The 14,240-nt window shown below is 43.5% G+C and overlaps 1 protein-coding gene across 1 annotated transcript in view; it reads left to right on the plus strand.

Annotated features, from left to right (window-relative positions):
• Positions 1–14,240, plus strand: part of LOC117357233 (NACHT, LRR and PYD domains-containing protein 3-like) — a 104,148-nt gene continuing 89,908 nt past the window's right edge. The window contains exons 1-2 of the mRNA XM_033937605.1: positions 1–125; positions 12,208–12,505. Coding sequence (XP_033793496.1) covers positions 12,232–12,505 — 274 coding nt within the window. The 5' untranslated portion in view covers positions 1–125; positions 12,208–12,231. The remainder of the gene's footprint in view (positions 126–12,207; positions 12,506–14,240) is intronic.

A 14,240-nucleotide genomic window follows, 5' to 3' on the forward strand; every position in this document is an offset into this window, starting at 1 on the left:
GGCGGGGCTTATCTGGAAAAGATCCGAATGCCGAACCGAAATCAAATAGAAACTGAAACTTCACGTCTTTTTTGTACTTTAGTCTTCCGACAAGCGGCACGGAACCTTCGCTTTCCCCGGGGACGGTAAGCCTCACATCCTTCTTCTGCTACGATTAATCGAAATCGATTTCAGTTTTGTGTAGTTGTTGAAAAAGAGAAGGGGGGGATGGGCGATGGAGGACATCGGGGCGCACGCCTTACTATATATACTTAGCGACAAAATGTTGTCGAAGCGACTGGCTGCTGTTGCAAGATGGAGCGATCAAGTTCCATGTGAAAGGAAGGCGCTGGCAGGATGAGCAGCTCTTGATGGAGAGGAGAGTGCGTTAACCTGAAAGGAGCCCGTGCTAAGGGCTAGGAACCATTGGGGGGGGAGGGGGGGGTGCTAAACCCAATGGAAATTGTTTCTCTCCGGACACGGTCAAGGAATTGGTTCAGTATTGGGGGCGCTCAGGCACCCGCAGCACCCACAGAGCTGGACCCTATGAGGGATAGTAGAAAAGTAAATTAAAGCAAGAGTTAAAAAGAGACCATTCAACCTAAAGGAGTGGCTTGAAAAGATAAAGGCATAAAAAGATGATCAGAAAGAAAGGGGAGGGGGAGTTGGTGCAGAGCTGTAGAAGCTAAGGAGAAAAAGGAAAGGCGAGTAAAAGCCAGGTGACAAAACTACAGTAACTGGCAAACGAAGGCAGGAAAAGAATAACGTCTGTCCGAATATCCTGTCCTGTCCACATGGCTAAGGTCACAGGTCAGCTGTCGGTCACAGATCGCGATCTCCTGCCTGATTGCTTTTTACTCAGTACAGTATTTTTTATGTGCATCTTGCTCGAGGGAGAATGTTTATTTTATTATCTGTCTGGAATGTTCCAGGAATTTTATTATCTTCTTTCCTGGAATGTTTATTTTATTAACTGTCTTTCCCGTCCATCTAAACGTATGAAAGTTTTCACTGAGATGCCCCCTATGTATGACAGACGAAGTCTGTGCTGTATGAGATAGCAAAGACTCCGACTGCTGATACGGTTGCCATCCGGGTCTTCTGTTGCTGCTTTTGTTATTTAGATGTCAATACTGGGGTGGGGAGGGAAGGTTGGGGGAAGTAGACCGATCTGATTGAAAAGTGAGCTCCTGAGAACAATCTTTCCTCATATATCTCTCTGTCTTGCCTGACTGATTAAAAACACAAGTTATTTGGGAGCCATTAACAAGATACTGTAGATTGAAATTACTGCATAGAATTGAAGGAGTCTGGGACTGGTTTTCCTAAGTGTTGAACTAAGTTTTCTCTTTTAAGAAAATGCTGAATTATGTTTAGCCGCAGACCTAACTTATATCATGTTCTAGCCTGCCTGCACTGGGTGTTTTAGCTTGGGCATTCTAGCTTCTTAATAGCTATCTCAGCATAAACCACATGTAATAGAAAGACTGCAGGGCTTAGATAAGTGACCTGCTAGTGACCTGCTAGTGTGAGCTTAGGACCAATGATTGTTAAGAAAAGTAACACGTGAAAAGTTTTTTTCTAGAATTCAGTTGTATAGCCAGAAGAATGTATAAATATCTCTGTAACTTCCTGTTTTCGGTACTTCCGAAGCTGGCTTGGGGCTCAGGGGTCCGTATATGCTGTGCTTTCTTCAAGTCTCTAAGTTTTGTGGCTGACCAAAGTGACCTTTCAGAATAAATATTATTTTTTCCCCTTTTGTTCATACACGTCCAGGGTGGGTTGAGGGTGGGAATATTTTATGATTTCTTTTGCTTATGAATAACTGTTGGGCATAAGGGGGGGGGGGATATTTAATGCGAGTTAGAATTTGATGATCTATTAAGTGATGTTAAAGTATAAATGATTGTATTATATGTTACACTTATTCTGAGCTTCTTAAAAATGAATAAAGATTAATTAAAAAAAAAACCAAAACAAAACACAAGTGGGCAAAATTTGCTCTACCCTTTTTTCCCTCACCCACCCAGAAGCCCACAAATGGAGCCTGGAGGAGAACTGATTTAAATATTGAACTAAGGCCAGTACTGGGCAGACTTGCACGTGTGTCTGTATATGGGGTTCATAGACAACGACGCGAAAGACAAAAGCGCGCGCCGACAATTGAGCGCAGCGCACGCCGCCGTGCCGCTCTAAATTACAGTTTTTAGGTGCTCCGACGGGGGGTTTTGTTGGGGAACCCCCCCAGTTTACTTAATAGACATCGCGCCGGCGTTTTGGGGGGGTTGTAACCCTCCACATTTTACTGTAAACTGAACTTTTTCCCTAAAAACAGGGAAAAAGTGAAGTTTTCAGTAAAATGTGGGGGGTTACAACCCACCCCCCACAACGCGGCGCGATATCTATTAAGTAAAGTTGGGGGGGTTCCCCCCCACACACCCCCGTCGGAGCACTAAAAACAGTAATTTAGAGCGGCGCGGCAGCACGCGCTGCGCTCAATTGTCTGGGCACGCCTTTGTCCCGGCGCGCTTTTGACCTGACACCGTATATGGCCGTTTGGTGGAGGATGGGCTGGGGAGGGCTTCAATGGCTGGGAGGGTGTAGATGGGCTGGAGTAAGTCTTAACAGAGATTTCAGCAGTTGGAATCCAAGCACATTACAGGGTAAAGCTTTGGATTTTTGCCCAGATATAGCTAAGAAGAAAAAAATTTAAAAATTTAAATTGAATCAGGTTGGGCAGACTGGATGGACCATTCGGGTCATTATCTGCCGTCATCTACTATGTTACTATGATTCTTATTCTATCCTTTCAGCTCTGGCAGTAGTGCCAGTAGCTGCAAGAACCTACTGGTATTTCATATCCATGTATTCACTGCATTCTGAAGAAGGGACTCACCACAGATATTGCAGGAACAGAATCCTGGAAAGTGTGGGATACATATAAAAGGATCCTTAGTTTTGAGGAAGAGAAGTGAAAGTCAGATGCCAGCTGAAAGTATTGTGATATTTGAAACAGGAAGGAAAAAATTTTCAGGTTCTGTAACCATGCAGATACGGTCCGTTCTTGTTTTTCTGCGGCATAGTTCGTAAACCATAAAATTGCAAATAACAAAATCTGCATCTATGGGACAATAGAAGTTAGGTTCCAGCAGTACATTTTGCACCTGAAAACCACATAAAGCGAATAATGGATCCTATAGGATCCTGCATGGGACAGCATTTGACAAAAACTATAGAACATTTAGAATGTTGTAAGCAGTTTTTTTTAAATTATTATTATTTGCAATACTGCTTATAGAAGTAACATTCTTAAACAAAAAAAATTGCACACAACAGTGTGTGAAAAATAAATACAGTAATGTACTGTACTATACAGTATCACACAACCATAGAAAGCAATTAGGGCCCCTTTTACAAAGCCACAGTAGTGATTCTCTTGTGACAAAAAAGCACCAGAGCTCATAGGAATTGAATGGGCTTTGGTGCATTAGCCACGCAGGGACATGCTATTGAGGGTCCCTTAGTGTGCTCAACATTAATAATAATAATAATTTTATTCTTATATACCGCCATACCAAAAAAAGTTCTAGGCGGTTCACAACAAGGTGAGCTAATACATGGGATACAGATAAAATACAAATTAGAATAATGGACTTAAAAACAGATAAAGACAGAAAGCATTTACAATACAATGCAGAAAATACCGGCATGACAGGGAAAGAAGTAATACATAGAACAGATATAATACATCAAGTTGACTATAAGGAACTTGATTGAAAAAATGAAGCAGAATGCATTAAGATACCAGCCTATCAAAGAGTTGAGTCTTTAACAATTTTCTAAAATCAAGATAGGAAGAGACCTAAACAGTTCAGAGATACTGTAGCATAGTACAGCACAGACTGGGAAATGGACATATTGTATCTAAAGAGATGGTACACCACCATTATGAAAACATTGCTTGACAAAAACCAGCTTTCCAAAAATATAGTACAGATGTACAGAACACTGTATCACTCAAGGTGAACGTCTGTCAAATCAACCTCTGGAGAGGGAGAGACTTGCAGCTCCAGAATGGCAGTAGAAGACGAAGATGTTGATGCTGGTAGGTCGGCCTCAGCCTGATCAACCTCTGGCACACGAGTCGAGGCTGAAAGGCCAACTTCTGACACATCAGCCTCTGGAGAGGGACAGGCAGGCAGCTCAAGAATGACAGTACCTGCAGAAGATGGAGATGTCAGTGCTGGTAGGTCAACTTCAGTCTGATCAACCCCTGGTGCATGAGTTGAGGTTGGCAAGTCACCTTCTGTCACATCAACTCTGGTGCGTGCGTCTCGCAACGTGTTGACTGAAAAAACGGTGTCAGCCTTGTCTTCTTGGCTTTCCTTCTCAAGTCCTTAAGTGTCTCAGCATAAGGAGCACATGCAGAGCTTGTCAGACGCTTGAATTTTAGACTGTGTTGCAGCATGGTATCACATTCCTCCATGTCACTGAACATTTTCCAACATTGATGCCCATCCTGCTATTTTTGATGATGTGAGAGGCATGATTTTTGGAATGTTTGATGCCTCCCCACCATCACTATCTCTGATGCCTTGTTGCGCCTTCTCATCCTGGTCTCTTCTAAAATTTCTTCCTTGTGTCATGTCCTCGAAGCCTTGTCCGCTGATTTTTCGAACACAGTGGTATCCACATTTCTATTTTTTGTTTTCTGCAACACCTTCAAAGCCCTCAAAGTTTGTTACACAGTCTAGCCAAACTTTTTTCCAACAGTTGTTCAAAGAAGTCTGTGGATGTCATCCTTGGCTATGCCATTGCATATTGTCTCTGTCTTCCAGTAATCAAACATGGTCAGAATCTAAAGCTTCACAGGCCTTGCTGTACAGCTCTCGCATGTAGTGGCTCTTGAAAGCCTTTATTGTTCCCTTAGCAAGGAGCTAGATGAGGGATGTTGTGTTAGGAGGCATGAAGAGAACTTCAGTGCCAGGGTGTGCATTTTTCAGGCCTTGCTGACAGTGTACTGTTGCAGTGGCATAACTGGGAGGGGGGGATCACCCCAAACATCATCTTGATGAGGGCACTGGTACCTCTTCACCCCTGCCACTCTCACACCCTCCATTCCCCCCACCATACCTTTTTAAATCTTCATCAGCACAAGCAATTCCTCTGGTCTGCTGCTCATGCCAGCCTGTCTCCCCTCTGAAATCACCTACAGGTCACGGGCCAGGAAGTGATGTCAGAGGGAAAGCCAACATTGGCACAAGCAGCAGGCCAAACAAGCTGCTCGCATTGGCGAAGACTGAAAGAGGTACGGGGGGAAGGGAAGACGCAAGTGTGGCTTAGGGGTGGGTAAGGAACAGAGGGCATGGAAGAAGTCAGAATGGTGCCCCTGGTGCCCTCCTACCCTCGCTACGCCACTGTACTGGTGCATTATCCAAAATCAGCAATACCTTAAATGCAAGGTTTTTATGATGGAGATATAATTTAACTTTTGGAATGAAACAGTTGTTGAACCAATCCTAGAATAACGTGGACATCATCAAGCTTTGTGATGCCATTTCCAGTGGACTAGCATGAAGTTCCGTTTATTACGTTTTATGGACTCTGTAGACCATAAAAGGCATGCATTTGAAATCACCCTTGGCATTGGCACACAGTAGCAGGGTGGGGCGATCTTTAAATGCCTTCAATCCTGGGACTTTTGATGACATTTTCATTATAGATATCCGTTTCCCAGTCTGCTTGTAAAACAAGTCAGTCTCATTCACATTGAAGACCTGCTTGGGCAAATACCCCTTTTCTTCAATTACATTTAGCAGGTACGTTTTAAATTCCTCAGCAGCTTCATTGTTGGTGTTGGTAAGAGTTCCTGCACTAATGGCCATAATTGGGGAAATAGAAAATTCAACCAGTGGCATAGTAAAGGGGGAAGGGGGGGCGGTCCACCTGAGCATTTCATTTGGGCCAAAGAATATTCTTTACCAGAGTCCATTGACTCAGGAGGAGCCAGCCCAAAGTGTAATACTGCTACCATGAATTAATCAAAAGCTAGATTGTAGGACATACTTAATATTTATGGAACATAGGGGCTCATATTTAGGGTTACCAGACATACGGATTTCCCCTTTTGAGGACATGTCCGGACGGCTTTTCAAAACCCGGCTCTTTGTCTGGGTTTTGAAAAGCCTCCTCAAATCATATCGGGCAGGAAGGAAGTCCACGCATGAGCAGATGCCATGCAATGATGTCATGCACACGTGTGACATCATCATGTGGCATCCACGCCTGCGCGGACTTCCTGCCCAACAAGAGCAGGCAACGGGGTGGGATTAGGGTGTTACAGGGCAGGGATGGGCGGAACTGGGCAGGCCTGGGGGCAGGTCTAGGGGGGGTCCAGATTTTCCAATTGGAAAATCTGGCACCCTACTCATATTCAAAGTACTTAGACAAATAAAGTACCATAGAAACCTACAGTACTTTGTGTGTCTAAGTGCTTTGAAAATGAACCCCATAAGTCAGTGTCCTGGAAACTTTGTTGAACCACGGCATACTAAACGTAGTGGCCACGGCTTGAGGCATCCGGAAGTGCGCGGACGTCTGTGCATGTGCGAAGGCCCTCCAGAGAGGCCCTGAGCTGCCAGGGGTGGCAGCAGGAAAGAGGGCTGGAGAGAAGGAGAGGTGCTGGCACATATATGTGTTTTTGGATTACTTTATTTACCCTATATCTCATGGTGAGAAGCTAGTGCCGGTGCCGGTGTCTCTCCTCCTCCCAGTGTATTGCGTCACACCTGAAATCTCAGGAGGCACGCTAGTGTGCCACGGCACACAGTTTGAAATACACTGGTCTAAGTCATAAGATTTGCTGGTGCCAATCTAAGTTGAAAAAAACAGCATGTTGAACAATGAATTGCTTGACAGTCCCAGCTTCTTCCATACTGAAAAAAAAGAAAGTTATTTTGTGTAGCTAATTCTAAGACATTTGGTGGGAGCGGGGCAGTTCTATAACTGGAGTTGATTTTAAGCTTTGTGTTATGGTTTTTTTAAATTTTAGCAGGGGAGGTTCCTTTATACATTACAAATCTAATTACATTGCTACATGGCTCAAATGCGAGGTATAATATACCCTGTGAGGGAGTATATAGAAAAGGGGTGTCAAACTCAGGCCCGCAGGGTAATTAGATTTGGCCCTCCCTCCATCCCATTGTCCACCATCTCTCTCCTGGCTTTCCGGTCTCACCTTCAAAGCAGCCTGCAGAGGATTGCCAGTCGGCTGTAGCGAACCTAGCAGGCTGCCATCAGCCTCTGCATCACGTTCCCTCTGCTGCAGTTCCGTACGTCAGAGAAGGGGCGGAACCACGGCAGAGGGAACGTGCTGTGGAGGCCGATGGCAGCCTGCTAGGTTCATTACAGCCGACCGGCAATCTACTTCTATTTCCCCAAATCCGGGTCGCATCTGGAGGGCCTCCGAGCATTTGAGGATGTGATGCAATTTTATCCTATGCATGCATGTGATGTCATAGCATTGCATCCGCACATGCTTGGGGGCCCTTTGAATGCAGCCTCGAGCTCAGGGCCTTCCAAAACTTGGACAATCTGCCGGGTTTTAAAAATCCGTCCGAACACCCGGACAGTCCTCTTAACTGTCTGATAACCCTACCTATATCAGTGCCTCTCAACCCAGTCCTAGGGCACACTCGGCCAGTCAGGTTTTCAGGCTATCTACAATGAATATGCATGAGATAGATCTGTACACCAAGGAGGCAGGGCATGCAAAGCTAGCTCAGGCATACAGTAGACCCTCGCGAATTCACAATTTCACGGACTCAGTCATTCGCGGTATTTTCTGACCGCTTCTTCTGGTCAGAAAATACCACAAATGACTGACCAATGGAAAAACAGCTTTCCCCCTTCTTTGCCTGCTCAAGAAAAGAATGGCTAGCAGTTTACACAGGTCACTTTTTTGGGTGGGAGGTTCCTGACGACGCCCCATCCAGCACCCCAGCTTTACTTTCCTGACCCTGCACAGCACTCCTTTTCCACCTTCTCCACTTCTTCAGCACTCCAGCTGTACCCAACTGCCTTTTGCACATCCAGTCAGTCTTCCCATTGCACTGCCTGAATATTCATTCGCCTTTACCTTAGTTCTTAGTGGCACCGGTCTCAACATCGCCTCCTGCCAGCTTAAATATTGTTTTTCAGCACCCGCTGCCACCCCCTGCAGCCCTCTTCGATCCGCTCCTAAACCGCATTCATGTTTTTTCAAAATTCACGGGTGCTCCTGGAACAGAACCCCGTGAATTTCGGGGGAGTACTGTATTCATTGTAGATATCCTGAAAGCCTGACTGGCTAGGTATGCTCCAGGGACTGAGTTAAGAAGCACTAACCTAGATTATAGAGTTGCTCTTATAGGTATAATTGTCAAAACTAAGTGCTAACATTTGCACAAAGGTTATGCATATTAATGTTTAAAATACTAACATATATGCACATATATATGTATCATCATGAGAAATTCTACAGCAGTTTCTTCTGTTTGGATTCTCTATGCTAATGGTTCTTAAACCTGTCCTGGGGGGACCCCCCAGCCAGTCAAGTTTTCAAGATATCCCCAATGAATATGCATGAGCAAAATTTGCATGCCTACTACTTACTTTAGGGATATCTTGAAAACCCGATTGGCTGGGGATCCCCCAGGACAAGTTTAAGAACCACTGCTCTATGCTGTACACAGGTCATTTGATGGTAGTGTTACCTTTCTAACCTACACAGCCCTGTCAGCCAATTGGAAGAGGTGGCCTGCATTTTACAATATACACAGTAATATCTAGTAAATTATGACAGATAAATAACCCTTACGGTCCATCCAGTCTGCTTAACAAGGTGACCAGAGCTAAGCTCTCCACTGTGTAGGGCTCGAGTCACCCATGCTCCCCACCTTATTGCCTTTCTAAATTTGCAAATAAAATAAATATGTCATATAATAAAAATCAGAGATACATCTACAAATCTGGAGCCCCTCTTCTTGGTTCCTTCTTCTTGGGCACCATGTATCATCAGCTAGTAACCAAATATACCTTGACAGGGAGAGACAAATTGAAATGTGGGGACAACAGATGACACAGACAGGAAGATGGAAGGCTGAGAGCATGGGTGTGAGTTAGCAGAGAGATTAAGAAGGGCAGTGGAGAAATTAACTGATGGAAGAGAGATGATGGAGAAATATGAAGCAGAGAAGAGAAAATGGAGGAATAAGATAGAGAGGAGTAAGAGAGGAAAATACATAAAACTGGGAGTGTGTAGCACAGTGGTTAGAACTAAAGCCTCAGCACCCTGAAGTTATGGGTCCAAATCCTATTGTGCTCCTTGTGATCCTGGGCAAATCACTTAATCCCCATTGCTCCAGGTACATTGAGTGTGAGCCCACCAGGACAGATAGGGAAATATACTTGAGTACCTGAATGTAAACCATGTGGAGGGGCATAATTAAAAGAAACATCTAAGTCCGTTTTGGGCCTGGGGCGCTAGTCACCCAAAGTTGGCAGCATCTAAAGTCCATTCTTAAAAAATACGTCCAAAATATATATATTTTTAAAAAATCATCTACTTCTACATCCAGTCGTTTGATCAACCAGACCGCCAAGTCGCCTATCTTTATACCACATTCTTGTCCAAAAAAATCGTCCAAGTCCCAAACACCCAGAACAAGACCTTTTGGATGTGGGAGGGGCTAGCAAAGTGATAAACTGGCCACCCAGACATGGCAACAGAGTAGTGGGGCACCTTAGAGGGCACTGCTGTGAACTTCACAAAAAGAGTGCCACATAAACATCTCACCACAACTCCCTTGCAGGTCATGGTGAGCCCCCCCCCCCCCAAAAAAAAAAAAAACATCCCCAAAACCCACTATAATCACCTGTCTACAACCCCAATAGCCATTATGGCTGCAGGTGCCACCTATATGACAGTATAGTGGGGTTTGGGGAGGTTTGGTGGTGATAAGATTGCTGCGAGATCTTATCATCAGCCCATAATAAAAGACCTCGTGACAGTGACAATAAGTTAAGTTTATTAGTAATAAGCATAAGGCAACTCACATGAAATAGCAAAGTACAACATATTGGCTACAAAGGATAGCATACATATGAAATAGCAATCTGATGTTCTTTTGGGTCTGACTCCTCTCTCTTCTCTCCTCCTTCCTCTCTTATGCCATCCAGCATGTTCATTATATACATTATATCAGTAGACTAGGGTACCTCCTAGTTACTCACTTCTCATTGGTTGTCACATATGTCATTTTTATTGGACGGATGGTCTATCATGGAGCCATACTGAAACGTGACCTCACCTGGTGCCAAAACTGATCTTCCTATATTTCCCTGACAAGTGCATTTCCAATACTAAGGCTAATAACTCTGGAGAACAGACCCCCACCTTCCTAAGTTACACTGTCCTTGCTAGTACTTCTTAGGAGAACATCATATCATGTCCCAAAACAATGCCATAGTCAGGATTGCTGGTTTCTGGAGCAAAGGTGAATCTCTCTCTTTTGCTGACAGAGAGGGAAATGACTGCTTAGAAGTCTGAATTCATAAGCCTAATGTCTCTCTTAGAAATATAACTATTTGGGGTTTCACAGGGATCTTCGTCTACAATATTTGCAGGTCTTATGCTTGTGTCATCTTCCGCCTACATTTTCATGCAGGTCTTATTTCTGATTTTCCTCTGATTCGTCCTCATTCCCCCCTAAAATTCCCCTCTGGAAGCCTACATGTAGAAGGCTTCCCCCTCTTGATCATGGTATAAGGGGTTTGTAGTTATTGTCACGACATCGTCCACATCCAGTAGGAGTGGAAGGATGAAGGGCCATTACTCAGGAATCAAGCTTATCTAATATGACACCAGTTTCAATAGGACTCATGATATCAGAATAAACCATATAAAACAAAATGTGCATAACAATAATACATAAAAGTAAGAGAAAATAAACAAAAACATCAATCTTAGAAATATCTGAAAAATTCTTACATCAATAATACATATGATGTGTAATGGATTTATCCTCTTAGGTAGCTACCCTTCTACGAGAAAAAAGAAATGGAAATGTATAACTAAAATAAATAAATAAAACAATCCTCATTCCCTACAATCTAAGAAAGATCCTGAAACCTAAAAGCACTCTAGCAAACTAGGCCTAATATAACACATTAACTAAAAAGAATAAGAAGGCAAAAGGAAATAAGCTTTAGCTTAGGCCAAAAGGTATAGGCAATGATGAGATACTGTTTATATTCCACTGCCACATAATAATAATAAACCAGAGAGGAAAAAAAGAGAAAGAAAGAAAGAAAATCTTCTAAGTAGTAAAGGGCACTGGAAAGGTGACAATATCCCTGCAGTACGACTAAGTCTAGGTCGGCCCACATCCCACCCACCTCCCATCCTAACCACTCTTCCAAAAACACCACTTTGAGCTCTGGGCTTACAGTGGGGTTCAGAGGCCTAAAAAGTCTCTGGATAAGTCTAAATACCCATTTCGATTATTGGCACTTTTAGGTTGGCCAAGTGCCGACTTGAGCGGGATTTTTGACATATTTTTGTTTTATGAACCCCTTAGGCTATAAGTGGTTTATAAATATATAAAATAAATAAATAAACTTGTGAGGAATAATTAAGTATTGATAGACGAGAAAGGCAGCGAATGAGAGATAAAAGAAAGTGTTTTGAAAGAAATATATATATGACAGACAGATGTTGGCAAAATACACGGTAATCAGCTCTTAAATCAAGGTAAAATACCACATTCATAAGTCTTTTCTTCTTGAGAACAGGCATTATGTCCCTCTTTTACTAAACCACACTAGCAGTTTTTAGTACTGGGAGCTGCACTGAAAGCTGTGCGCTGCTCCCAACGCTCATAGGAACTCTATGAGTGTCGGGAGCCGCACGCAGCATTTATCGCGGCTCCTGGCGCTAAAAACCGCTAGTGCGGTTTAGTAAAAGGGGAACTATGTTACTTATGATTCCTCTTGCTTAGAAACAACAGGCCTGGTTTTTGCCTCACTGAATGCGGAACTCTTGGTTATATTTTTCACATGAATTTTAAAGATGCATATCTCAGCATGCACTGAAACTAAAGCTGGTCTGATCTTGTCTCTCTGTTTTCCTGTAAATTGGAGATTTATGGTGACCTTGATGGTGCCCTTTCATTTTTGTTTTTTATGCAGGCACTCTAAAGTTGGAACAGCACCATGGCGTATTCATCCACCTCTAAAACTTTTCATGAAAACAATCTCGTACGAGTTCTGGAAAACCTTTTGGCGTACGATCTAAAAACATTTAAAAATTGCTTAATTGGAGATGGGTCAAGGGAAGATGTCAGCCTTCCCAAAGCAGAGGTTATGAGTGCCTTGCCAAATGACTTAGCATATCTCTTAATAGAGCATTTCCCTGACAGTTACTTGGAGAAAACAAGAGAGATCCTCCGCAGAATCAATATGAACAAGCAGGCCTCCGATCTTATAGGTAGGTGCATTGAAAAACAGTGTTGTCTTCAAGGAATATCAAGCAATGGACTAACTGCATGATTAGGGAGGCAAGAAACATATTTTATAATGGCTTACAGAACAATTTGCAATGCTTACAGTTCTAGCTCTGCAGATTTTTCAAAATTGCTGCCATAGAGGGCTGTGGTAGGAACAGGGCTGAGGGGTTTGATAAAAGAAGCAATGGAAAACTGACATTGTTAAATTTGGAAATGTATGTGTAAGGTTTGCGGCTGGATGCTTAATGTATGTGAATTCTGTGCAGGAGCATTTAGGGTCTATTGCATCAACATTCCAGAGTCAGATTGATATAATGTCCCATAGGCCTTTGCTGACGTTAGTTAGGCCAACTGAAAATGCTGACTGCTAGCAATGCTAGGCTGACAGTATGCACTTATCTATCCTCACTAGGGCCCAGATTCTCAAAACTTTAATGCGGTCGCTATACTGGTTTCCAACTGTTTAGCCTGTATGCATTTTAGCAGCAGATTATCAAAACGGCTTATCACAGTCTTTAGCGAGCTTTCTAGCAATCTCTCACACTGTCATGCAAATGGTCTCTTCAATAATGAAATGAGCACTCCGGTGGATTCTTAAAAATTGCCGCGCCATTCTCCAAGAGCGGCATCAGCTTTTGGCGACAAAAATCAGCGACTGGTCCAGGGAGTTGCAAGTACAATGACAGCACTGTTAAAAGTGTATCTTGTGGCGTGTGTTTTGACTGTGCATTATAGCCCCCTTTGTCAGCGGGAGAGATACTGTCTCTCCTGCCGCCAACGCCTCCCACCCTCAGCAGTGGGAGAGATGCCCAATGTTTCCCACCGCCAAACAACAACCCCCCAACTCCCCTCGGTAGTGGGAAAGATGCCCAATCTCGCCCACCCAACCGACACCTCCCTCCCCCCCTGCAGCATATTCTTGGCACTGTTCACTTTTGCTTTTTGCTACTGGTGTTATAGCATCTGCCTCTTTCCTTTTGTGTGTGATTCTTGGTAAAATACAATTTTCCCGTTGTATTCAAACTAGACTGAAAAGTGGTTAAAGCTACAGCCTCAGCACCCTGAGGTTGTGGGTTTAAACCCATGCTGCTCCTTGTGACCCTGGACAAGTCACTTAATCCCCCCATTGCCCCAGGTACATTAGATAGAGTGTGAGTCCACCAGGAAGGACAGGGAAAAAAGCTTGAGTACCTGAATAAATTCTTGTAAACCTGGGAGAACGGAAAGAAAATTGAATGAATGAATTCCCTCATTTTAGTATGATACTGAAAAGCTCCCACATCTGTGGATAAGCACAGAGAATCTTCATCTTTCCCTGCCTCCCAAACCCTAATCCACCACAAATCAACTGCAAGATAGACAGGTAGAAAATGTAATTCACTTATGTAGGTCACAAAATCATAAAACACCCTGAAATTGTTGAGCTCTCCTAGGCTTGTTCAAAATAATTTGTTTTTTTGTTACCATTTGCACTATTTACCAAATGCTGTGGTTGTTTATTTTTGCAGTACAGTAATTTGTTAAGGATGGGGTGGGAGGGGGGGGGGCGCTAGTGAGCGCAAGCACGGATGGCAGCCTAGTGGATTAGCTCTGGAGATCCTCGTGTTAGTGCCTCGAAATAACCTCACTTTTACTAATTTGAAAGAATAATCACTTGGCTCAGCTTCTTTCCAACATGTCAGCGTCGAAACCGGGAAAGAGAAAGAACGCTGAACC

The sequence above is a fragment of the Geotrypetes seraphini genome, chromosome 3 (assembly GCF_902459505.1).
Source record: "Geotrypetes seraphini chromosome 3, aGeoSer1.1, whole genome shotgun sequence".
NCBI classification, from domain to species: Eukaryota; Metazoa; Chordata; class Amphibia; order Gymnophiona; family Dermophiidae; genus Geotrypetes; species Geotrypetes seraphini.